This window comes from Mauremys mutica, chromosome 17 (genome assembly GCF_020497125.1).
Source record: "Mauremys mutica isolate MM-2020 ecotype Southern chromosome 17, ASM2049712v1, whole genome shotgun sequence".
NCBI lineage: Eukaryota > Metazoa > Chordata > Testudines > Geoemydidae > Mauremys > Mauremys mutica.
This window is the reverse complement of record NC_059088.1, coordinates 18,531,417-18,556,884: the sequence shown is the minus strand read 5'-3', so window position 1 is coordinate 18,556,884 and position 25,468 is coordinate 18,531,417. Positions and strand designations below refer to the sequence as shown.

At 52.3% G+C, this 25,468-nt stretch overlaps 1 protein-coding gene across 4 annotated transcripts in view; it reads right to left on the bottom strand.

Moving 5' to 3' along the window:
* The window catches only part of CADM3 (cell adhesion molecule 3), a 135,490-nt gene that overhangs the window by 56,765 nt on the left and 53,257 nt on the right, over positions 1-25,468 (bottom strand). For 3 of the 4 annotated variants that reach the window (XM_044992083.1, XM_044992085.1, XR_006574117.1), the window contains exon 2: positions 24,822-24,935. The exons of the other annotated variant lie outside the window; for it this stretch is intronic. In XM_044992083.1, the coding sequence (XP_044848018.1) occupies positions 24,822-24,935 (114 nt within the window). The remainder of the gene's footprint in view (positions 1-24,821; positions 24,936-25,468) is intronic. 4 annotated transcript variants of the gene reach the window in all.

The window sequence follows — 25,468 nt, the reverse complement described above, 5'->3', positions numbered from 1 at the left end:
CCCCCACACCCAATGCACCCCCATCCCCACTCTCACCCTGAGCACCAAATGGGAGCTCCTGCACCCCCACCCCACATTCCCACCTGCATCCCTCGCATCATATGGGAGCTGTCCAGGTAAGTGCCCCCACACCCAAACCTCCTGCCCCAACCCTGAGCCCCCTCCTTCATTCTAGCTCCTGGCCAGACCCTTCACCCCCAGCCCTGTGCTCAGTGCACTCCCACTCTCAGCTCAGTGCAGAGAGACGAAGAGAATGGGCCAGAACCAGGGAGAAGGTAGGTACCCACTGTATGTGGGCAGGGCTGGGACCCCAGACTGGCAGTGAGCTGAGTGGATCCGGCAGTCAGGATCCCGGCTGGCAGGAGCCGGCGGATGGAACCCCTGAGCAGCCGTGGGCTGAGCCACTCAGCCCACTGCCGGTCTGGGGTCCCAGCAGCTGGCCCCGCACAGCCTGCTGCCGGTCTGGGGTTCTGGCTGCTGGACCCTTGCCAGCCGGGCTCCCGGCCACAGGCCCTACTCAGCCCGCTGCCGGCCTAGGTGAACAGAACCCCAGACCAGCAGCGGGCTGAGCGGGCCGGCGGCGTAAGATCAACATTTTAATTTAATTTTAAATGAAGCTTCTTAAACATTTTGAAAACCTTGTTTATTTTACAATACAACATTAGTTTAGTTATATAATATATAGACTCATAGAGAGAGACCTTCAACAAATATTAAAATGTATTACCAGCACGCGAAACCTTAAATTAGAGTGAATAAATGAAGACTCGGCACATCACTTGTGAAAGGTTGCTGACCCCTGCTGTATAGTAATGCCCATTGGCAAAAATAATCCCAGCTATACATACAAAATATGGGATCTAAATTAGCTGTTGCCACTCAAGAAAGAGATCTTGGAGTCACTGTGGATAGTTCTCTGAAAACATCCACTCAATGTACAGCAGTAGCCAAAAAAACACTAATAGAATGTTAGGAACCATTAGGAAAGGGATAGATGATAAGGCAGTAAAAATCATAATGCCACTATATAAATCCATGGCACACCTACACCTGGAACACTGTATGCAGTTCTGGTCACCCCATCTCAAAAATATAGTAGAAATGGAAAAAGTACAGAGAAGGGCAACAAAAATGATTAGGGGATGGAACAGATTCCATATGAGGAGAGATTAAAAAGACTGGGACTGTTCAATTTAGAAAAGTGATGATTAATGGGGGGTATGATAGAGGTCTATAAAATCATGAATGGTGTGGAAGTGCATAAGGAAGTGTTATTTACCCCTTCACATAATACAAGAACCGGAGGTCGCCCAATGAAATTAATAGGCACCAGAAAACAAATAAAAGGAAGTATTTCTTCACACAACACACAGTCAACCTTTGGAACTTGTTACCAGGGGTTACTGTGAAAGCCAAAAGCATAACTGGTTTATCTATGGCTATTAGCCAAGATGGTCAGGGATGTTACCCCTTGTTCCAGGTATCCCTAAACCTCGGATTGCCAGAAACTGGGACTGGATGACAGGGGATGGATCACTTAATAATTACCCTGTTCTGTTCATTCCCTCTAAAGCATCTGGCACCAGCCGCTGTCAGATGACAGGATGATACTGGACTAGATGGACCATTGGCCTGACCCAGTATGGCCATTCTTATGTTCTTATGACATGTCTCCTTGCAAATCAAGCACCACCTAGAGTGATCTCTGGTGATGTACTTAAGGTGGTGTGGTTGTGTAGTCAGTTTATGTCCATCGCTGGCCGTCTTGTCACATCATGAAAGCTTTTGATGCCCCATGATCATGGGCCACACAGTGGCATTCCGTGGTACGCACATTTTGTAATTTGTTGGTCTTCCATTCTAATAACATATCATCACAACAGCATAGGCAAGACTGGAGTGGCCTATGTGTCACAGGCGCTAATCAAACCTGAGTGTCAAATCCACTCAAATAGAGGAGGCAGCTTTGCCCTTAGTCCATGGGTATAAAAGGTTACAAGACTTTATTTAGGACAGGCCAGTGTTAGCTGAAACTGACCACAAACCACTCATTGTCATTTCCAAAAGGGGCCTGGTCACTCCAAGAACAGAGGTGAATTTGTAAGTTACAAATGTATTATTTGCAAATTGGATAAAACCTGGGAGTGATTGGGTGGCTGCAGACCCACACTCTAGAGCAGTGGAGCAAAATTCAGAGGTAGATTTTGTATGACATTCTGATAAACAAAACCTGGACAAAATGTGGACTGTGATTGCCAGAGCAACTGCTCAGGATTTCACTTTACAGAACGTAATCAAGACTATTAGCACCAGGTGGCTGGGACAACATATTCCAGCCCCTATTAGCAATTCCAGGGGAGCTCTCAATACTAGAAGGGATTTTGCTTAAAGGCAGCATGATAGTGATTCCTAAGGTATTACAGAAAAAATATACTACAAAGGATACATGAAGGTCATTTAGAGCAGTGGTTCTCAACCTGTCCAGACTACTATGACCCTTTCAGGAGTCTGATTTGCCTTGCATGCCCCAAGTTTCACCTCACTTAACAATTACTTGCTTACAAAATCAGATATAAAACCACAGAAGTGTCACAACCCACTGTTACTGAACAATTACTGACTTTCTCATTTTTACCATAGAATTATAAAATACATTGATTGGAATATGAATATTGTACTTATAGTTCAGTGTGATACATGAGCCTGTTTTTCACTTGAGAGCCTTGGCTGAAGCCCGAACCCAGGCAAGCGCGGCTGAAGCACGTAACTTAGTTTCGCGGGGCCCCCTGTGGCAGAAAACCCTGAGCAACTGTCCTGCTTGCTACCCCCTAATGCCAGCCCTGCACTTCCAACCCATCCCTTCACACACACCCCACCGGGGGCAGCAATCCCCAGGTTGAGATCCACTATCTAGATCAGTTGAGTACCCCCGGGGAGACCTTTGAGTACCCACAAGGGTACATGTACCCCTGGTTCAGAACCACTGATTTAGAGATTGAAAAATCTGAGAGAAAGGCCAGAGACATTTTAAACTGGCCTCAAATGAACAGCGACATCAAGAACATTGTTAAGGCTTGTTGTATATATCAAAAATAAAGGACAAGTCAGGAGAAAGAGCCCATGCTGGTGGGCTCCCCTGGAACAACATAGGCAGAGATTTTTTGACAGGAAACATTATGTACTTTTCCTAGATATTATTCCCACTTCCCTGAGACAGCTGTACTAGAAGATGCTACTGCTAATCAGGTGGCTGTGCACATCACATCTGGTTTTACTCGTCACGGCCTATCTTACACAGTAACCTACGACAATGGGTTGCAGTTTAGTGGGCAAGAGTTTAAGCAGTTTGCAGTGAAGTTTGGGTTTGGACATGTAACAGCTAGTCCCCATGATCCCCAATCCAAGGAGCTAGTGGAAAATGGTGTCAAAATAATAAAGCACCTACTGAAAGAAGCGACAGAGTCAGACTTTGATCCACATTTAGCACTGTTAAATTGCAGAATGGCACCAATGAAGCCTGGAATTATCACCTGCTGACATTCTGTTCCACAGCAAATTGAAACCAGAATGCCTGCACTGTTAGAAACTGAGGTCAGAGTCGCTGGGGACTTGCAGACATATATAGAGACAGAGAAGGCCAAACAAAACCTCAGTATGATTTGGCATGCCAGGAGCTCCCCCCGACTTCATGGAAACGAGGCTGTGTCTCGATGATGAGGAACAATGGCCGCAAACAGCAGTGGGGACACAAAAGGGCATGCTGCGATTTTATGAGGCTGTCACCCCAGATGGACATGTACTGCAGAGGAGCAGGTAGCACCTTCTCCAAATCCCAGGAGGGAGGGAGACAAGGGGTGCACAGTCGGCTCTTTGCCTAAGAGGGTCTCAGACAGGAACAATCACAGGGTCAGACAATGGAGACCCAGTATGTGGCACAGCAAGAGCAAGGGGCCCTGCCGTCTCCAGACAGCAGACGTGCAGATGTTCCAGGGGAGTCCTCAGGTCTAGGCAGCAGCGCAGGGCACCTCACAGACTCACTGAACATTGTTAGTCAGTTTAGTTCTCAGGCGGGTTATTGGTATTTGTAATTGTGTGTTGTATCTGTGACATTGGCAGACCAGGTGCCAGCTCATGCCAAGTTCTCCAGGCCTCAAGAGAACCCTGAGGAATACAAAGCTGGAACCCTGCAGTCTCTGCAAATGGACACTGAAGCTGGAGCCCCAGCCCACCTAGGCAGGTGCTGAGGGATAGCTCAGTGGTTTGAGCATTGGCCTGCTAAACCCAGGGTTGTGAGTTCAATCCTTGAGGGGGCCACTTAGGGATCTGGGGCAAAAATTGGTCCTGCTAGTGAAGGCAGCGGGCTGGACTCGATGGCCTTTTGAGGTCCCTTCCAGTTCTAGGAGATTGGTATATCTCCAATTATTACCTGAGCTGTGATCAGTGTGGCAGATAGGCTAATAACTGAACACCCAGCAAGGCTGTGCTAACAGCCTCCTGTCCAGACACCTAGTACACTTGCACCTTCGATGGTAAGCTCCATGAGGTGAGACTGGCATGTGCTCTATGCTTGTGCAGCACCCAGCACAAAGGGGCCCCAGCCTGAGGCCTCTGGGGGCTGCTGCAATGTAATGTTATAATTACACATAACAACTCTATGTTACGAGAATGTCACTTCAGCTGCAAGTCAAACACAGGAGTTAAGAAATGCCAGATCTACAGCTGCCGCTGTGCTGATCCTGTGCACCCAGGAGGCAGGGGCCTGTGGGAAAGAGAGCGTACTCATGTAATGACAGGCTGGGTCATGATGCCTACATACAATGGGCAGCAATAATGGGCACACGCAACCCTAAATCAGGTAGTTTTCTAACATCTGAGTGCTTGGATTGGTGATCAGGTAATGGCCTTTATCGCAAAATGGAATTTCCTAAGTTTATTTAAAAGAAAAAAAGGGAGAAAAACTCTATCATGTGCAACTGCAACAGCCCCCCAAGTCCTGCAACAACCTCCCACATCATGCTATACCCCTCCCACAACAACCTTCCTGCAACAACCCTACCGTCGTGTATCAGCAGTAGGGCTTAAACCCTGAACCTGCAGCACCAACTGCTGCCGTGTGGGGTATGCCGACACAGCATTTGGGAGTGAGCCTAAAGAGACTTGGAGTAGTGGGGCGCATGCTAGTGCTCTAAAAACGCTGTGGTTTTACACTTTGAAGTTGTAGCTCAGGCTGGAGCTTAGACTCTGAAGCCTGCCCCTCTCCCTAGGCCATGTGCAGGTCTAGAGAGAGGTTGGAGCAGCAGGCCCAGCCTGGTTCTCCCCCATTCTACAGTCACTCCAACAGCAAACAGGCATTCCCAGCATAGTGTGTGTTGCAGCTGCTGCTTTAACAGCGCAGCCAGCCTGGCCTTAGAATGCTCATATTCTATGCTTAGTTTGGCAATTGCCAGGATGTCCTTGACGGATGCAAGAAACAGAAGAAACAACAAGGAGTCCTTGTGGCACCTTAGAGACTAACAAATTTATTTGGGCATACAGACTAACACAGCTACCGCTCTAAAAGAAACAGAAGGTAAATGGTATTTTTAAACAGTAAAACCGCAATAGAATTGCATCTCAGAAAGAAAAGGCACTTCCCTAGCCTGAGGACTCTGACCTGTCAAATTTTATGGAACAATGGCTCCATAATGGGTTTATGGAAAACAGATAACTTGATAACTATTTTTGATGAAATTACAAGTTTGGTTGATAAAGGTAATAGTGTTGATGTAATAGACTTAGACTTCTTTAAGGTGTTTGCCTTGGTACCACACAATATTTTGATTAAAAAAATGAGAACAATAGAAAGTTAACATTGCCCACATGAAATGGATTAAAAGCTGGCTAAGTGATATGTCTCCAAATGTAATTTTAAACAGTGACCCATCATTGAGTGGGTGAGCTTCTAGCGAGATCCCGCAGGGATCAGTTCTTGGCCCTATGCTATTTTAACATTTCTTCCAGGTCATTGATAGCAAACATAAAATCATCACTGATAAAACTTGCAGATGACAAAAAAAATTGGGGAGTGGGAAATAATTAAAAGGACAGGTCACCGACCCAGCAATCCCGATCGCTTGTTAAGCTGTGCACAACCAAACAATATGCACTTTAATGCATCCAGATGTAAAAGTATACATCTAGGAACAAAGAATGGAGCCATACTTACATGGAGGGGGCTCTATCCTAGGAAGCAGTGACTCTAAAAAAGATTTGGGGGTCACAGTGGATAATCAGCTGAACACAAGCTTCCACTGTGATGCTGTGGCCAAATGAAATTAATGAGATCCTGGGATGCATAAACAGGTAGACTCTCGAGTAGGAGTAGAGAGGTTATTTTACCTTTGTATTTGGTGCTTGTTTGACTGCTGCTGGAATCCTGTGTCCAGTTCTGGTGCCCACAATTCAATTAGGATGTTGATAAATTGGAGATGGTTCAGAAAAGAGCCACAAGAACAATTCAAGGATAAGAAGACATCCCTTATAGTGACAGACTCCAGGAGCTCAGTTTATTTAGCTTAACAAAGAGAAGGTGAAGGGGTGACTTGATCACAGTCTGTAAGTACCTTCATAAGGAACAAACATGATAATGGGCTCTTCAGTCTAGCAGAGAAAAGTAAAACACAATCCAATGGCTGGATGTTGAAACTAGACAAATTGAGACTCGAAATAAGGTGTAAATTTTCTAGAGTGAGAGTAATTAACAGCTCAGTTGGAACAACATACGAAGGATTGTGGTGGAGTCTCTCTCCTGGGTAAGTTTTAAATCAAGAAGGGATGTTTCTCTAACAGATTTGCTCCAGGAATTATTTGGGGGCAGATCTCTGGCCTGTGTTATGCAGGGGTCAGACTAGATGATCACAATGGTCCTTTCTGACCTGGAAATCAAGGAATTTCAAAGGCCCACTGAAAACAATGGAGGTTAGAAGCTAATCAAAGAAGAGGTGCCAAGAAAGTGTTAGGCCACCTACATCTATATCCAGGGGTCACGATCAGTTCCCTCACCCAGCTGGAGCAAGGCAGAGAGAGCTGCTCAACCCACAGCCAAGCAGTGACCACATGTCAAACACAGGATCCCACAGGAGTCCTCCTAGAATACTGTGGAGTCTGCAACCCTGGGACAGGACCTAGGTTGCTCCCAAGTCTTCCAGGATGGGCATTAAGCCTGGCTGTGGACAGCCCGAGGTCTGACGAGAGCATCAAAACAACTGGGATTGGGAGGGTGCTACCTCCAGCTCTCCCAGGAACCCCCCTGGCTGGGCCTCATGCACAAGGGGAGCGTGCACCATGGAGGCAGAGGGGCAGCTCGTGCTCAGAAGCCGGAGGCAGAGGCAGACTCTCAGCCCTGTCTGGAACACTGATCTAGTCAGGGCCCAGCCAGGGAGGCAGAGCTGGGCCTTGGCCAGGATCCAACCACAGATAAGGGAATTTATCAGCCACGGGTCTAGCATGAGAGAACAAGAACGGCGGGCTGGGTCGACGCGCCTCAGACTGGGGGGCAATCACAATGTCAGCGTCTGGGTCAGAGCCCTGGGGGCACATCCCCAGGGCTCCCCCAGAGACCTCAGAACTTTTTCAGTCCAATTAATCTCAGCCCATTGGGACCCTCCAGGGTGCCAGGCCCCCAGGCTCAGCCCCAGGTCCCAGGTCACCATCCACACACAGCGCTGTGACCTGGTGTTGTGAGATCCCCTGTTGACTGCTGTTAACCAGAGCTCTCATGGGCATCTGGCTGAGCAGGCAGCAAGTGCTCCGTGTTGAGCGTGTCTGGGGCGATGTCTCCCTCGCCGTCCGCTCCTGACAGCTTTCAATAGTTCTCCTAATTAAGACAATAAACAGCTGGGCCCAGGCAGCCTCACGCTGGAGACTTGGGCATTGGTTGCAAAAAACGCTGCTCAGGAAAGCAAGTGGTGGATCATGGCAGGCACTGTGGGCAGATAGCACGTGCCTTCTCCCCCCCCGCCCCCAGCTCAGCCGATACCCCCCAGGCCCAACACTCAGCCCCCTACCTGGGCTCCCCCCTCCGCTCTGCCGATACCTCTCAGGCCCAACACACAGCCCCCTACTATGCCAGCCCTGGGCTCCCCCCAACCCCCAGCTCTGCTGATACCATCAATTCTGACCCACAGCCCCCTGCTATCCCAGCCCTAAGCAGCTCTGCCAGTGTCCCTCAATCTCAGAATGCATCTCCCCTTGTTATCCCACCCTGTGCTCCTCCCCCCACAGCTCTGCTCTTGCCCCTTAATCCTGACCTGCCGCGCCCCCTTGCTATACACACTCACTTCCAGCCCATGCCAGACTCCCAGCAGCACTTCCTTTTCCTTCCCTTTCACTTTTCTTTCATGCCTTAGAAACCCCCTGAAAGGATTCCTCCCCCTCTTCCTCCTGGTCCTTCCCACTCCTCATTTTGAATCTATCCCCAGGCTCCTGCCCTGATGCAGACCCTGACTGCCTGCTTGGAACCTCTCAACCCTCCTCCCCCATAGGCACCCAGGGTGCCTGAGCTCACACTTGGGATCTAGCTGGGCAGGGATGGGACAGAAAGGAGATGGTTCCCATTAAACCCCGAAGAACAGGCTCCACGCCCAGCCTAACCCCCAAGTGGAGCTGACAGCCTTGCCCAGCACCAAGTGTTCTCTGTGCCCTGCAAGGGGAATCACAGAGATGCTGGGAGTTATGGATTGATCGACAGCACCCAGACTGCACCCCACTCTGCACATGCTCAGGCTGAGAGCCTCAACTGAGCTACACATCCCCATGCATGCCCAGGCTGAGAGCGCCCACTGGGCTGCAGTCCCGTCCCCTCCCCCTCACTCTCCCTGCCAGGCACACTGAGAGCACCCACTGGGCTGCACGCCCCCAAGGCTTGCTCAGGCTGAGAGCACCCACTGGGCTGCAGTCCCGTCCCCTCCCCCTCCCTCTCCCTGCCAGGCACACTGAGAGCACCCACTAGGCTGCACGCCCCCCAGACTCGCTCAGGCTGAGAGCACCCACTGGGGTGCCTCCCCACCCCTTCAGGCACATCCAAGCCTGATGCCACTCTGCCTGGCGCTGCTCAGGTAGCCAGAGCATCTACTGCCTTCCTCATCACTGAGTGTCATGGAGACCATGGGCAACTGCGAACCTGGCTCCTGCATAGGGTGACCAGACAGCAAGTGTGAAAAATTGGGACGGGGTGGGGGGTAATAAGAGCCTATGTAAGAAAAAGCCCCAAATATCGGGACTGTCCCTATAAAATTAGGACATCTGGTCACCCTACTCCTGCAGCATGTCATGCCCTGGAGATACAGATAGAGTCAGATTCTGCCCTGGCTTTGAACTCACCACCCATATGGAGCCCCTCCCCCTGCCATGCCATCACCCCTGGAGAAGAGTCAGGGCCCAGGAGTGGAGGCTGATCCCTGCAAGGGCCAGGCAGCGGGCAAGGCCCATCCCAACTCACATGCTGCTCCCACAACTCTTGGGCCTGGGCATGTGCAGGGCTGGAGGTAGGGGAGGTGGGGCTGACCTTTTGGTGCCATGCTGTGGGTGGCCAATGCCCTGATTCTGGGCCCTCGGTGCCTGCAGTGCCCCGCCCCCCCCAGACTTCACATGGGCAGAGGAGACTCACTCCCTGGGGCCTGCTGTGACCTTTCTCCAGGGGCAAGTGCAAGCTCCTCTCCCTCCCCCAGTTGAGTGGTGGGGCAGCCATTTGCGATCCCATACCGAGGTTTTAAGGGAGGCATCTCTGGGTCAGGACCTCAGCCTGGACTGGGCAGAGCCTTGCTCAGGCTCCCCAATACCAGGCCCTAAGCGATGTCTCCCTCCCACCATCTGAGAAACCCGCCCCCACCACATCCCTTTCCTGACCTTCCCCAGTCACTGCCCAGCCCTTCCCCAAGGATCCTGCCTTCTGGCTCCTAAATGCATATTTCCCCAGCTCCCCACCCCAGCCACCATCTGCATGTAATGGATGTACGTTACTCCTGCCCCAGCTACTCTACAGGGGTGGGAGGCGGGTTGGAGTGTGGCGGCCGTGCCAGGGTTAAGAGTATGCTGAGGCCATGGGGGCCGAGGAGTGGGTGGACACTCGCGCTGGGTGAGAGCATGAGGGATGGCGGGGGAGTGGGGAAATACTATTGTGAAGTCTATCTGGGGGTGCAGAGAGACACCCTGGCATCCCTTCAACCTGTGGAGACAGGCTGCGAGCGGCTTGATCTTACGAAAGAGGGATCTCAGCTTGGGATAAGCCAGCCTGCAGCAGAGAGGGGAATGCCTTGTGAGGTAAGCTAAGGCTCTAGAAAGCACACCATGAGTTTGCTTTGTCTGCACCTGTCTATTTCCAATATCTCCCTATTATCTAGATCTCTGTTCCTTGTTCTCTTTGTGTTCACTATGAACATAGGTCAGAGCTGCGTGCTACGTGGACCGGTGATCCTGACCTGAGCCTAGGGAGCCTGTGCGTGCTGGTCCTTTGGGAACGCAGGAACTGAGAGCTCTGTGAGTGCTCAGTGGAGCTGTGGCTGGGCACTCCAGAGGGAGCCTCCGAGGACTTGCGGGCTGGTGTGCGCCTATCACTACCTGCACAGGTCTCTTGGTTCCCTTTTTTGACAGAAGATGTCTTTTGTTCGTCATTCTCCGCCCAGCTGCAGCAGGGGCTGTTGTGTGGGCCACACATGGAGTTGTTCCAAAGGGTTCCTCTCTTCGGAGACACCCCACTCCACACGCTTTCTGCTCTGAAACCGCCCTAGGTGGCACTCGGTTGCTCACACTCAGTGCTGTGAACATACTCCCACCACTCTGCCAGCCCACGCATGGCGATTTAAACAGCTATGGACCTCAGCCCGTGGTGAGGAGGAGTTTCCCCAGCTGTGGGCAGAATAGGGTTGCCACCTTTCTAATTGCTGGTAACCGGATCCTCCAGGCCCTCTATCCTGCCCGTATCTACCCCAAAGCCTGAACCCTGCTCCTCCTCTTCATCTGAGGCCACACCCCCTGCCCCACTTCTTCTCTAAGACCCTGCCCCTGCTTCACTTCTTCCCCCGCCAAGGCCCCACCTTGCTCCACTTCTTCCCACAAGGCCCTGCCCCTTCATAGAATCATAGAATCTCAGGGTTGGAAGGGACCTCAGGAGGTCATCTAGTCCAACCCCCTGCTCAAAGCAGGACCAAACCCAACTAAATCATCCCAGCCAGGGCTTTGTCAAGCCTGACCTTAAAAACCTCTAGGGAAGGAGATTCCACTACCTCCCTAGGTAACCCATTCCAGTTCTTCACCACCCTACTAGTGAAAAAGTTTTTCCTAATATCCAACCTAAACCTCCCCCTCTGCAACTTGAGACCATTACTCCTTGTTCTGTCATCTTCTACCACTGAGAACAGTCTAGATCCATCCTCTTTGGAACCCCCTTTCAGGTAGTTGAAAGCAGCTATCAAATCCCCCCTCATTCTTCTCTTCTGCAGACTAAACAATCCCAGTTCCCTCAGCCTCTCCTCATAAGTCATGTGCTCCAGCCCCCTAATCATTTTTGTTGCCCTCCGCTGGACTCTCTCCAATTTATCCACATACTTCTTGTAGTGTGGGGCCCAAAACTGGACACAGTACTCCAAATGAGGCCTCACCAGTGCTGAGTAGAGGGGGATGATCACATCCCTTGATCTGCTGGAAATGCCCCTACTTATACAACCCAAAATGCCATTAGCCTTCTTGGCAACAAGGGCACACTGTTGACTCATATTCAGCTTTTTGTCCACCGTAACCCCTAGGTCCTTTTCTGCAGAACTGCTACCCAGCCATTCGGTCCCTAGTCTGTAGCAGTGCATGGGATTCTTCCTTCCTAAGTGCAGGACTCTGCACTTGTCCTTGTTGAACCTCATCATATTTCTTTTGGCCCAATCCTCTAATTTGTCTAGGTCCCTCTGTATCCTATCCCTACCCTCCAGCGTATCAACCACTCCTCCCAGTTTAGTGTCATCTGCAAACTTGCTAAGGGTGCAGTCCACACCATCCTCCAGATCGTTAATGAAGATATTGAACAAAACCGGCCCCAGCACCGACCCTTGGGGCACTCCACTTGATACCGGCTGCCATCTAGACATGGAACCATTGATCACTACCCGTTGAGCCCGACCATCTAGCCAGTTTTCTATCCACCTTACCGTCCATTCATCCATCCCAGACTTCTTTAACTTGCTGGCAAGAATACTGTGGGAGACTGTATCAAAAGCTTTGCTAAAATCCAGAAATAGTACATCCACTGCTTTCCCCTCCTCCACAGAGCCGGTTATCTCGTCATAGAAGGCAATTAGGTTAGTCAGGCATGACTTGCCCTTGGTGAATCCATGCTGACTGTTCCTGATCACTTTCCCCTCCTTCTCCGCCTCTCCCCTGGGCCCCGCCCCCTTCTCCACTGCTTTCCCCCAAGGCCCTGTCCCACCTTTTCCCCCAAGGCCACGCCCCCGTCGCTCACTCCTCTCTCCCTGACCCCTGCTGGATCTCTCAAGGAGCCTGCCTGCAGGTAGGAGGTAGCCCCGGCTGAGCAGGGACTGGCATAGGTTAATGACCCGGCGCCTCCCCCCTACGCTGCAGCAACCAGACTTTTGGTTTGGATGCCATTTAGGGTTGCCAGGTCTCCTTTTCAAAACCAGGCATCTGGCAAGCCTAAATGGCACCCAGACACGGAAGCCAAAAACCAGACTGTCCAGGTAAAACCCAGATGGGTGGCAACACTAGGGAAGATGCCACACACTTTACCAGGGTGGATCAGTCACCCCAAGCAGCTGCTACTTGTTGGTGACAGCAGCATCCAGAGCTGGTCAGCAGCCAGAGCAATCTTGAAGACATTAGTGCCCATGGGAGAGATGCAGTCTCAGCTCAGGAGGCTCTGAGGTCCCCCTCACTGATGTCCAGAGCATTGTCAGAGCCACAAACCCGGGGTAAAGGGATGGTGTCAGCCCCTCCCCTGCCTGGCAGATTACCCAAGATTTCTCTTGATGTGTGTCTGTAACCCACACACCTCCTGGGTGTGGTGTTCTGTCCTATTTAGTGGCACCGAGACCACTTAGAGCAGTGGTTCTCAAACTTTTGTTCTGGTGACCCCTTTCAGACAGCAAGCCTCTGAGTGCGACCCCCCCCCTTATAAATTAAAAACACTTTGTTATAAATGTAACACCATTATAAATGCGAGAGGCAAAGCGGGGTTTGGCGGTGGGGGCTGACAGCTCATGACCCGCCATGTAATAACCTCACGACCCCCCAGTTTGAGAACCCCTGACTTAGAGAGAAAGAGATTAATGAGTTTGCGCTACAGCAGGCATAGGCAACCTATGGCACACGTGCCAAAGGCGGCTCACAAGCTGATTTTCAGTAGCACTCACACTGCTCGGGTCCTGGCCACCAGTCCGGGGGCTCTGCATTTTAATTTAATTTTAAATGAAGCTTCTTAAACCTTTTTAAAACCTTATTTACTTTACATACAACAATAGTTTAGTTATATATTATAGACTTATAGAAAGAGACCTTCTAAAAACATTCAAATGTATGACTGGCACGCGAAACCTTAAATTAGAGTGAATAAATGATGACTCGGCACACCACTTCTGAAAAGTTGCTGACCTCTGCTCTACAGCCTTAGCTAAGAGCCCGTTGGCTTTTAGCTCACGCGATAGAGGCCCATGCACTAAGCTCCAAAGATCCCAGGTTTGATCCCGACAACTGGGGTTTGTTGGTGTTACACGTCTTCTCACAGATACTGGTGCCCAGCATGGCACGGGGCAGGTGTGCATGTGACTGCTGTTGCTGACACAGTGTGCAGCCATGGACACACATAGGCCATACTCTGGCCACTGCCCCACAAGTCCATGGCCAGGGGAAGCCTCTCACCCTTGCCCTCAGCTTTGGACAGTCCCCAGCCTTCAGGTTGTGCAGCCCCCGCCCCCACCCTAGCAGTAACCCAGGTGCACAGCAGGAGAGATGCTGGTCCAGGCAGAGCAGACAGGTCTGGGCCTGAAAACACCAAAATCTCTGCTGGGGTGTGGCACATGGATCCCCAGGATGGGTGCTACACCCCCAGTTTTGGAACAGTCTCTTGGAGGAATGCTTTAGCATACCAGGCCTCCACAGGGTCACACTCTCCCTTCGGGGTCAGCCATGCAAACGCAACACCTCCTGAGACTGAACCTCTGGGCTCCAGCACTCCTGCTTCAAGCCATCAGCTCTGCTCAGCAAGTCCAACTGAGCTGCATTCCTAGCAGAGACTTGTCCACTTTGCAAGGATTGGTGCACCCCATCCAGTATTTGCAGTGATCTTCACACAGCATTTCCAAAACAGGACATGTCAGTGTCACCCATGTTTCGGGGGCAAGGATAGCTCAGTGGTTTGAGCATTGGCCTGCTAAACACAGGGTTGTGAGTTCAAAAATCTGTCTGGAGATTGGCCCTGCTTTGAGCAGGGAGGTGGACTAGATGACCTCCTGAGGTCACTTCCAACCCTGATATTCTATGAAACTCAGTTTCTATGAAACAGACGGGTTTATCAGTCAGCTGGAACACAGCAGCGGGAGGCCGTAGGTTAGCACAGAGACAGGAAGACATTCTGGTCAGCCCAGATACACTGTAGTGAAGCCCATATTCAGGCTCTGCCTGACCTCCTCAGTCAGTTTCCAGGTGAGAGCTCTGACTCCTTCCAGCAGCCAATTCTTACCCCCACCCCACCCCACCTCACCTCACACTTTCCCCATCCTTTCTTCTCCAGCGGGGGTCTTTGCTGAGAGTGGGGAAATCCTCCTGCCTGTGAATCCTTGGTTGCTAGGTGTCAATATCCTGGTGACTGAGTTTGCCATTGTCTTCTCAGATTCTCCACTGACATGGGGTCAGCCTCAGCCAGCCCTTTTTAAGGGGCTATTCAGGCTCAGACAGGCAGGTGATATTGATACCTATGTCTCCCGGCCTGCCCTGAGAGCAAACAGTGCTTTACCCTCCACATTGGGTAGCCTTGAAAAACATAGTCAGAACTGAGGGGGGTCAGGTCATAAAAATACTACAGAAAATTCCCTTTGATCACAGGCTCCTTCCAGATAACAGAGCACCTCAAGCACCCCGTTTCCCCCCATTCTCTGAGCTCCTCCAGCCAGGGAAACCTGCCTGGAAAGGGCATGAGATGACTCTGTGAGGTGCCTGGGGATTTTCTTGTTACTGACCCAGGAAGGGGCTGAGCCTGGACCTCACAGTTGAGCAGATTTTCAAAAGAGCTCAGCAGCCTGAGCAGCCCCATTGATCTCTGTGGGAGAGGGGAGGAGGCACTCTCCATTGTTCTCCATGGCGGGGAGGGGGATTCTCCATTGTTGTCTGTGGGGGAGGGGTGGAGGAATCTCCCTTGGTGCGGGGGGGGGGGGGGCAGAGCAGAGGGGAACTCTCCTTTGTTCTCTGTGAGGGAGAGACGAAAGGGGGACTCTCCATTGTTCTCTGGGGGCGGGAGGGGAGAGGGACTCTCCCTCATTCTTTGCCTGGGGAGGGGGAATCTCCATTTTCTCCATGAGGGAGGGGAGGGAGATTCTCTATTGTTTTGTGCATGAGGGGAAGAGAGGGAGACTCTCCATTGTTCTCAGTGCGGGGAGGGGGGAGGAGAGGGGGACTCTCCATTGTTCTCTGTGTGAGGGGAGGCAGTATGACACCATGTACCAGGCCCTATGAGGCCCCCTGCTGGAAGCCTCACACTCCTGCCACACCTTGACCCAGAAAAGGAGCCATAAAGGTGGATCCTCCAGGCCTGCCTAGAGAGGCTGCAGCAAAGCAGACAATCAGTGTGCAGCAGGCCCAGTTATCTTCATTAACGATCTGGAGGATGGTGTGGACTGCACCCTTAGCAAGTTTGCAGATGACACTAAACTGGGAGGAGTGGTTGATATGCTGGAGGGTAGGGATAGGATACAGAGGGACCTAGACAAATTAGAGGATTGGGCCAAAAGAAATATGATGAGGTTCAACAAGGACAAGTGCAGAGTCCTGCACTTAGGACGGAAGAATCCCATGCACTGCTACAGACTAGGGACCGAATGGCTAGGCAGCAGTTCTGCAGAAAAGGACCTAGGGGTTACAGTGGACGAAAAGCTGAATATGAGTCAACAGTGTGCCCTTGTTGCCAAGAAGGCTAATGGCATTTTGGGTTGTATAAGTAGGGGCATTTCCAGCAGATCGAGGGATGTGATCATTCCCCTCTATTCAGCACTGGTGAGGCCTCATTTCATAGAATCATAAAATCTCAGGGTTGGAAGGGACCTCAGGAGGTCATCTAGTCCAAGCCCCTGCTCAAAGCAGGACCAAACCCAACTAAATCATCCCAGCCAGGGCTTCGTCAAGCCTGACCTTAAAAACCTCTAAGGAAGGAGATTCCACCACCTCCCTAGGTAACCCATTCCAGTGCTTCACCACCCTACTAGTGAAAAAGTTTTTCCTAATGTCCAACCTAAACCTCCCCCACTGCAACTTGAGACCATTACTCCTTGTTCTGTCATCTTCTACCACTGAGAACAGTCTAGATCCATCCTCTTTGGAACCCCCTTTCAGGTAGTTGAAAGCAGCTATCAAATCCCCCCTCATTCTTCTCTTCTGCAGACTAAACAATCCCAGTTCCCTCAGCCTCTCCTCATAAGTCATGTGCTCCAGCCCCCTAATCATTTTTGTTGCCCTCCGCTGGACTCTCTCCAATTTATCCACATCCTTCTTGTAGTGTGGGGCATTAGCCTCCTGGGCACACTGGGCACACTGTTGACTCATATCCACCTTCTCGTCCACTGTAACCCCTAGGTCCTTTTCTGCAGAACTGCTTCCTAGTCTGTAACAGTGAATGGGATTCTTCCGTCCTAAGTGCAGGACTCTGCACTTGTCCTTGTTGAACCTCATCATATTTCTTTTGGCCCAATCCTCTAATTTGTCTAGGTCCCTCTGTATCCTATCCCTAACCTCCAGCGTATCAACCACTCCTCCCAGTTTAGTGTCATTTGCAAACTTGCTAAGGGTGCAGTCCACACCATCCTCCAGATCGTTAATGAAGATAACTGGGCCTGCTGCACACTGATTGGCTGCTTTGCTGCAGCCTCTCTAGGCAGGCCTGGAGGATCCACCTTTATGGCTCCTTTTCTGGGTCAAAGTGTGGCAGGAGTGTGAGGCTTCCAGCAGGGGGCCTCATAGGGCCTGGTACATCGTGTCATACTGCCTCCTCTCACACAGAGAACAATGGAGATGGAGTACTGTGTCCAGTTTTGGGCCCCACACTACAAGAAGGATGTGGATAAATTGGAGAGAATCCAGCGGAGGGCAACAAAAATGATTAGGGGGCTGGAGCACATGACTTATGAGGAGAGGCTGAGGGAACTGGGATTGTTTAGTCTGCAGAAGAGAAGAATGAGGGGGGATTTGATAGCTGCTTTCAACTACCTGAAAGGGGGTTCCAAAGAGGATGGATCTAGACTGTTCTCAGTGGTAGAAGATGACAGAACAAGGAGTAATGGTCTCAAGTTGCAGTGGGGGAGGTTTAGGTTGGACATTAGGAAAAACTTTTTCACTAGTAGGGTGGTGAAGCACTGGAATGGGTTACCTAGGGAGGTGGTGGAATCTCCTTCCTTAGAGGTTTTTAAGGTCAGGCTTGACGAAGCCCTGGCTGGGATGATTTAGTTGGGTTTGGTCCTGCTTTGAGCAGGGGGTTGGACTAGATACCTCCTGAGGTCCCTTCCAACCCTGAGATTCTATGATTCTATGAAAAGGAGCATCAGGGTCAGCATGAGCAGTTCAGTTGCTGGCTGGCACCAGTGGAGCCCCTGGGATGCTGCTGGAGCTCCAGTGAGAGCTTCAGCCCTGAGGGAAGGGTGAAGCAGAAGGGGCTGTGTGGGAAGTGGCCCAGGGAAAAGCAGCAGCTACAGTTACAGGAAGTTACAGGAATAGGGCCCCTGGGTTGGGATCTGGATCCCCCACCCCCACAGAGTGGCCAGAGCCCCAAGAAGGGGATAAATGCTGTTCAAAGGCCCAAGGGAAGCACAGGATGCAGAGTCTCCAGGTAGAAGGCCCTTGGGGCACTGCTCTATACTAGACCAGAGACGGATTGAAACTAGCCCAGAAGGGGCTGAGAACTGAGCCCAGAGACAGGGCTGAAGACATTATCCAGGGCACTGTGGCAGGCCCTGTTGGACCTTTTGCCCTGCAAGGGGTTGGTTTGTTTGTGGGCTCAGACATATAGACTATGTGTGGCTTAGCCGAGGGCTGAGCCCCTGAAGACCCGACAGGGGGCACTGCAAGCAGAGAAGACAAGTCCGCATGCACGTGCCGGAGGTGCTCATGAGAGGTGAGCCACCTCAGCACAGGTGGATTCTCCATTGTTCTGGGGGGGTGAGAGGAGGGGCAAGCAGAGTGGGATTCTCCTTGACAGTGGGAGCTGCTGGGTGCTGTGCTCATTTGAAAATCTGGCCCATAAGAAGCAGAGTGTTTGTAGAGCAGGTTGAGAAAGATGCCTGCTCACAACACCACTCTGCACACACACAGTCATCCCCTGGCCCCCCAAAACACAAACACACACACTGCCCCCTCACACTAAACTGCCCATCTCTCCTGGGACACCCACAGCCGCTCACTTCCAAATTGCTCCTGCCTCCACGCAGGTGCAAGGCAGGCTGAGTAGCGGGTCGCCTGAGCCAGCAGTGCCCTTGCTCGGGGCATGGAGCTGGCACTACATACCCGCAGCAGCTGTGCAACAAGAGCCACAGGCAGAAGGAGCCTCCCAGGCCCCGAGCAAAGCCATGTCCCAGGGGACAGCTGGGACCTGAGTTTACTGCACAGCAGCTGCCTCTGAAAGGAAACTTAGTGCGAACGCAACATGCCACGCATGGGGAGAGGGCCTGGAGCCGTGCCAAAAGCAGCCCCTGAGGCTGCTCAGGAACCTGGTGCCTGCAGGTGATTGGAGAGGGAGCAGATGTGAGGATGAGTTGACCAAGGGGCATCCAGCTAGACAGCTGAGAATGGTGGGGGCGGCTGCAGGGCACCTGGGAGAAGGTAGCCTGCTTCATTCTGCAGTACCACCGGGCTGTGCCATCTGGAGAGGTGATGGCAGGTTTAAATGGTGCTGAGCAGAGACACAAGCCCATTGACGATGTCAAGGCCGCCCCCTGCACATTGCCATCCTAACGCTGGCAGAACCAGCTCCGTGGGTTAAAGATCCTTTGCTGACGGGACAGAGTCTCACTGACACCCCATGCCCGTCTACCCAGGGGCCCAGGACCACACAAGTGTGCTCTTAGTTCCCCACCACAGCTCCATGACCCTGGGAAGAGCAGCACAGGGGAGCCCCAGCCCCGGCATTGCCATAACCTGGCTGTTTTACTCAGCACAGGAGTGGGAAGAGCTAGAGAGAGACCTGGGACAAACTCTGGGGAAGGGCCAGGGGAGCAGGGTGGAAGAGTGGAGACAGCAGTAGAGACCTGGCCAGGGAGGCCCTAAGGGCAGGCCTGGGCACATATCTCCCCAGTGCTGATGCCATTTGACATTGGCCTCCTCTTAAGTTCCTGCGTTTCACAGACCAAGCCCCTGGCTACAGGACACTTTGTAAGCCCTGCTCACTGCACAGCAACCCCAAGCGCCCAGGGCCCCATCAATAGCACCTGCCTTCAGCTCCCTCTGCAGGCCGGGGCCCAGTGCCCTATGGCCTGGTTCCCCCAGCACACCCCTGCTGAGTGCCCAGTCCGCCAACTCCTTGGGCCATGCTGCTGGCATCTGGGCAGGCTTCATGTTTCAGTGGATCCTAGGGGAGCTCCTGGTGCAGGGCCGCAAACATCCCTCAAGGAGCATCTGCAGCACCTTGCCCTGCCTGGGAGCAGGGGCAGCCAGCTCTTCTCAGAGCCAAGCCAACCACCTCTCCCGGCCCCCGACTATTTCTCCACTGCCCATGTGTCTGGCCGTCACACAGTGCTGCAGGCCGGGAGCCCAGCTCAGGCTGGGATCAATGGCCCAAAAGCAGAGCCAGGAAGGAACAGGTCCCCGGTAGGGAAGCAGCTAAACTCAACAAGGAGGAAGGCGCAGCACAGTGGCTCTAGCAAGGTCTGTCCAGGGGGAGTCAATATCCTGGGGTCAGACCCTGACCTCCAGTGAGTGGGTAACCTAGCCACCCAGGACAGTTGGGAGACTGTGCCAGCCCGTGGGAGCTGCTGCAGCTGGGAGGAGGTGAGGCAGGCATGTGGACCCCATTGCTGGAGCTGACAGAGAAGCGGGGAGGTAGATGGAGTTGGAGCTAGCTGAGTGGAAGAGGCAGGGATCAGGAAGGGGGAGTGATGGTGGGCTGGGATCAAGGAGTGGGTCCGTGGGCTGGGATGGAAAGGGGGAGTGATGGGGTCTGTGGATTGGGATCACGGAGGGACAGTGATGGGGTCCATGGGATGGGGGAGCAATTGGTTCTGTGGGGTGCAATCAGGGAGGAGGAATGATGAGGTCCCTGGGTGGGCAGGGCAGTCTGGGATATGCTGTGATGCTGCCAGTCACTCTCATGGGAAGCATCTTCCTGGCCTGGGAGGGTCTCACCTGCTTTGACCTAGCGGCTCTTTAGAGCTGAGCTAAGCTAGGGATGGTCCGGCTGCTGAACTGCCACCGAAGAACAAAGCGATGCGGTAGAGTTGCCGCTGAAGTGCCGCCAATCGCACTCCCACCCGCCCCACCCTTCACCACTTGGGGTGGCAAAAAAGCTGGAGCTGGCCCTGGGCAGAAGCGCTGGAGCCCAGAGGTTCAGTCCCAGGAGACAGCAAGGCCATGTGGCCAATCCTGAAGGAAGAGGTTCCTGCCAGACACTGTTCCAAAGCTGGGGGTGCAGCATGGATCTGTGACAATGGTACACCCCCAGCAGCAGTGGGGAGCGGTGAATGGTGCACACCCACTAGCAGTACCAGACCACAGGGACAGAAAGCAGTAGACAGTACTCAGCCAGCAGCAGTACCAGGGTGCTGGGGGTGGGGAGAAGTAGACGGTACTCACGCAGTAGCAGAGCCAGGGCCAAGGCACAGGTTTGGGGAGCCGTGGATGGTAAACACCCAGCAGCACTATCTGAGTGTCCCAGATCCACAGGACTAGTGCTGTGCCCCCTCCCTCTTCCTTCAGAGTCAGCCATGCAGCCTCACCACCTCCTGAACCTTTGGGCTCCAGAACTCCTGCTCCACACCATGAGCTCTGCTCAGTGAGTCCAACAGAGACAGACTCCTGGGAGAGACTTGTCCACTCTGCAGGGACTAATGTTCCCCTGCCAGTATTTAGAGTGATCCTCACAGAGCACTGTCAGGTTTATTAGTCAGCCGCTATAGAGCATTGGCAGTCCATAAGTTAGAACAGAGACAGGAATGTTAAAGCATGGACCATTCTGGTCAGCCCAGAGCCCTGTAGTGAATCCCATGTTCAGTCTCTGTCTGACCTCCTTAGTCAGTTCCCAGGTGAGAGTCCCTGTTTCCTTCCAGCAGCCAATCCTTACCCCCCACCTCCCACCTTCCCCATCCTTTGTTGTCAAGCTGGGCTTTTTGCTCAGTTTTCCTGCTGACAAGTGGGGAAATCCCTCTCCCTGTAGGTCCTTAGTTACTAGGTGACCATGTCCTGATGATTGGCTTCACCATTGTCTTCTCTGATTCTCCTTTACTTTGGGGGATGGCTCCTCTCCTACCTTCTTCCCTGCAGAAACTGCGCAGACTCTAGTTCTTGTTCCTTCATTTTAAGTTCCCTCCACCATTTCTACAGCAATTCCTGTGCAACAGTCTCTTTACAGCACCAACAGCCCTCCTTTACTTTGTCCTTCCTAATGGCTCATCCAGCGCAGACAGCTAGGCAACATTCAAACTGATGTTTCTTAGCCTGCCCTGAGAACACTGCTGCACCTGCATCAACTTCCTGGACATCACAATCAGTTTCAACAATGGAACCTGACAGAAAACCACAGACAAGAAACACAGATCCAGTAATCAGCCCAAGCACACCAAGAAATCCTTTATCTACAGCCAGGCCCTCAGATACTGAGGAATATGCTCGAAGGAGGAAGCCTAGGACACACAACTTAACACATGTAAAACTGCCTTCACCAAACAAGGACACTCCACCAGAGAAGTAGATCACAGCCTGGAATGGGCCATCAAAATACCACAAGAGAACCTGCTTCAATATAGGGAACAAAACCTTCAGAGCGCACATCCCTAGTTGTCACCTGTCATCCCACACTGGAACCCAGACGAGGTATCATTAAACAGTTACAACCCATACTCAATGGCAAAGTTCCTGCTAAGTTTTTTTTACATCCATGTGCAGAATGAATTTTGTTATGTGCACGAATATGGAGGCGATGTGTGGTGGGGGTGGGGCCGAGGGGTTCAGAGTATGGGAGGGGGCTCAGGGCTAGGGCAGAGAGTTGGGATGCAGGGGGTGAGGGCTCTGGGGTGGGGCCAGGGATGAGGGGTTCAGAGTGTGGGAGGGGGCTCAGGACTGGGGCAGAGGGTTGGGGTGCAGGGGGGTGAGGGTTCTGGCTGGAGATGCAGGCTCTGGGGGGGCAGGGATGAGGGGTTTGGGGTACAGGCTGCCCCGGGGCTGCGGTGGGGAGAGAGGACTCCCCCCACCCCTCTCTCGCTGCAGCAGCCCGGGACTGGGGGAGAGCGCCTCTGCCCGCCGCGCAGCCTTAACAGTCTGCTGCATAGCCACACAGCTTAGAGGGAACTTAACTCAATGAGGATGTTACGGGTCATGGCTCCTCTCCTACCTTCTTCCCTGCAGAAACTGCGCAGACTCTAGTTCTTGTTCCTTCATTTTAAGTTCCCTCCACCATTTCTACAGCAATTCCTGTGCAACAGTCTCTTTACAGCACCAACAGCCCTTTTGCCCTCTCCCCAGGACCTGTGGGGTACAAATGTCTCCTTCCCCTGAGACCTCGGTGTAACTGGTTTCAACTAGCCCAGGTCCCCTCTCTCTTCCCCGTCCCCATGGGACTTCCTTCCTGCCTCCTTGTCTGCCCAGCCAGATGGTCTAATTATCTCCCTCAGCTTTCTCAAGGGGAACTAATGAACATCAGAGTGATCAAAGGACAGACTCACCTGTGAGCACCCTGCACTCTGTCATGCACCTCCACCCTTGCCTACCACTGATGTTCCTTCTGCCTCTGGCCAGCCCTTCTATAGAGGAGGTGCCAGGTACCTCTTTCCTGTGCTCACCCCCAGGGTGATTATCCCCCCTCCACCTACAGAAGTCACATTTTGTGGGTGGAGGACACCCCCATGATTCTGTTTTGACCCACTGGTCTTCACACCAAGGGCAACTCAAGGGTTTAACTCCTCCCTGTCACTCTCTTTGCTTTGGAGTGGGGTCTGTTCTGTCCCCTCCCCATGTTTTTCCTCTGTGCACTCTTGCTCTCCTAGTCCTACCCACTTATCTCGGGGCTCCTCTTCTCGAGGCCCTGGTAGCGAACCTTCCAAGAACAGCCCATCCCACTCTGGTATGTCCTGCCTTCTCCTTTCTCCTAATGCCCACTCGGCCAATTCCTCCTCTTTTCCGCTTGGGAACATTTGTTTCCCTTTGCCATCCTCAGCTTATATCATGTTGTCTAGGGTTCTCCTGCTCCTCTACTTCACACCCTTTCTCCATCTTTGACCAGTTCCTTTCTGCCATGGACCCCAACTAGCTGCTTTCCTCTTAAAGGGGAAAGGGCTCCAGTCTGTCCCTAACACCACCAGATGTGGCAACCTATCCACAACCCCAATGTATTTCCACCTGAACTCTCCCCAGACCTTCAGGGGAATCTCGGCCAATGGGCAGAGCTTTCTCTCCCCATGATGCACTCCAAACTCAGCTTGTCTCTGGGAAGGATCCAGTGTGGCTTTACCACATCTTTCCTAGCCAGCGTACATCCTGATACAGTGTCCACTAGGCCCTTCTCCCATCCCCTCCCCACCTTCATCGAGACGGTTGGCATTTTCCTCTGTCGCAGGTCCCAGTCCAACCACAACATTATGCCAGTTCACAGTCCATAGATGGGCAGTCTCTTTTTATAGGTCCTGTCTCCCACATTGGTAACAGGTAATTTCCAGTCTCCCTGGAGTGGGTTCTCTGTAGGCTTCATCCCTACCACTTCTCCAACCCTCTTTCCTAGCTCGAGCCTATTAAACAAATGCGCCCCCTTGTGGGGAAAATCTGTTTCCTCAAACTCTTCTGTGAGCTTGACCGCTGCCTCCAGGATTGTGGGTTGGTGCCTCCTCACCAAGACACGGGTGTTCTCTGGAATGCCTTGTAGAAACTGCTCCAGGATTATGGAGTCCATGACTTCACCCACAGTCTGCATGCCTGGCTTCAACCAGAAGGTAGCCCAATCAGTTAACCTGTGGGCACATGTCCTGGCCTTTACATCTCCAGCCTATCTAACAGCCCATAGCATCTGCCAATATTTCTCTGTAGACAATCCCACTCGGACGAGCATGGCTGCCTTAATGACATCAAAGTCCTTGGTCTGTTTGTCACCCAAGGCCACGCAGGCCACTTGTAGAAGCAGCAAAGAATCCTGTGGCACCTTATAGACTAACAGACGTTTTGCAGCATGAGCTTTCGTGGGTGAATACCCACTTCTTCGGATGCAAGCAGGCCACTTGAGCTCCCCGCCAAATTGGGTGCTAACGGGGGGGAGGGGCACATTCCTCTGTCCCAGCCAACTCCCATTGCTACCCTCTCAAATGTCATTAAAAAATCATTAGGGTCAGCAGAAGGCCCCATTTTACACAGGCCGACCCCAGGCTCCCGTTTCCGTTCCCCGTACCAAGACTCACCAGTGTCTGAAGCAACTGCTGCTGCACTTGTGCTTGCTCCCTGATAAATTTCTGCAAGCTCCTCTGTTGCTTTGCTTGCCAGGCCAGCAGGGATTGTCTCTCCAGCTGGTGTGCCTGTTGGAAAGATTGCATGCTCTGTTGCAGCTTCTTCTGCTGGTCCACCAACCACTGCAGAGTCTGCTCCACCGTATGGGCACCAAATATTTGCAGCAGCCTCCCCAGTGTCTCTCAATCACCACAACTGGGGGAATCAAGATCCCGGACAAGCCCCCACGTGTCACGGGGCATGGCTCCTCTCCTACCTTCTTCCCTGCAGAAACTGCATGGACTCCAGTGGTTGTGCCTTCACCAAACCCTTTTATTATAAGTTCCCTCCACCATTTCTACAGCAATCCCTGTGCAACAGTCCATATACAGCACCAACAGCACTTCTGGTCCCGAAGGGAACAAGGTCTCCTGCCCCTGTGGTCTCAGTGTAACTGGGCTCAACTAGCTCTTGTCTGGTCTGGTCCCGTCCCATCCTGTCTCCCTCTCCGCTCCGCATGGGACTTCCTTCTTGGCTTCCCATCCCATCCATCCAGCCAGTCCGATTCTCTAATTACCTCCCTAAGCTTTCTCAAGGAGAACTAATTTACATCGGGTGATCA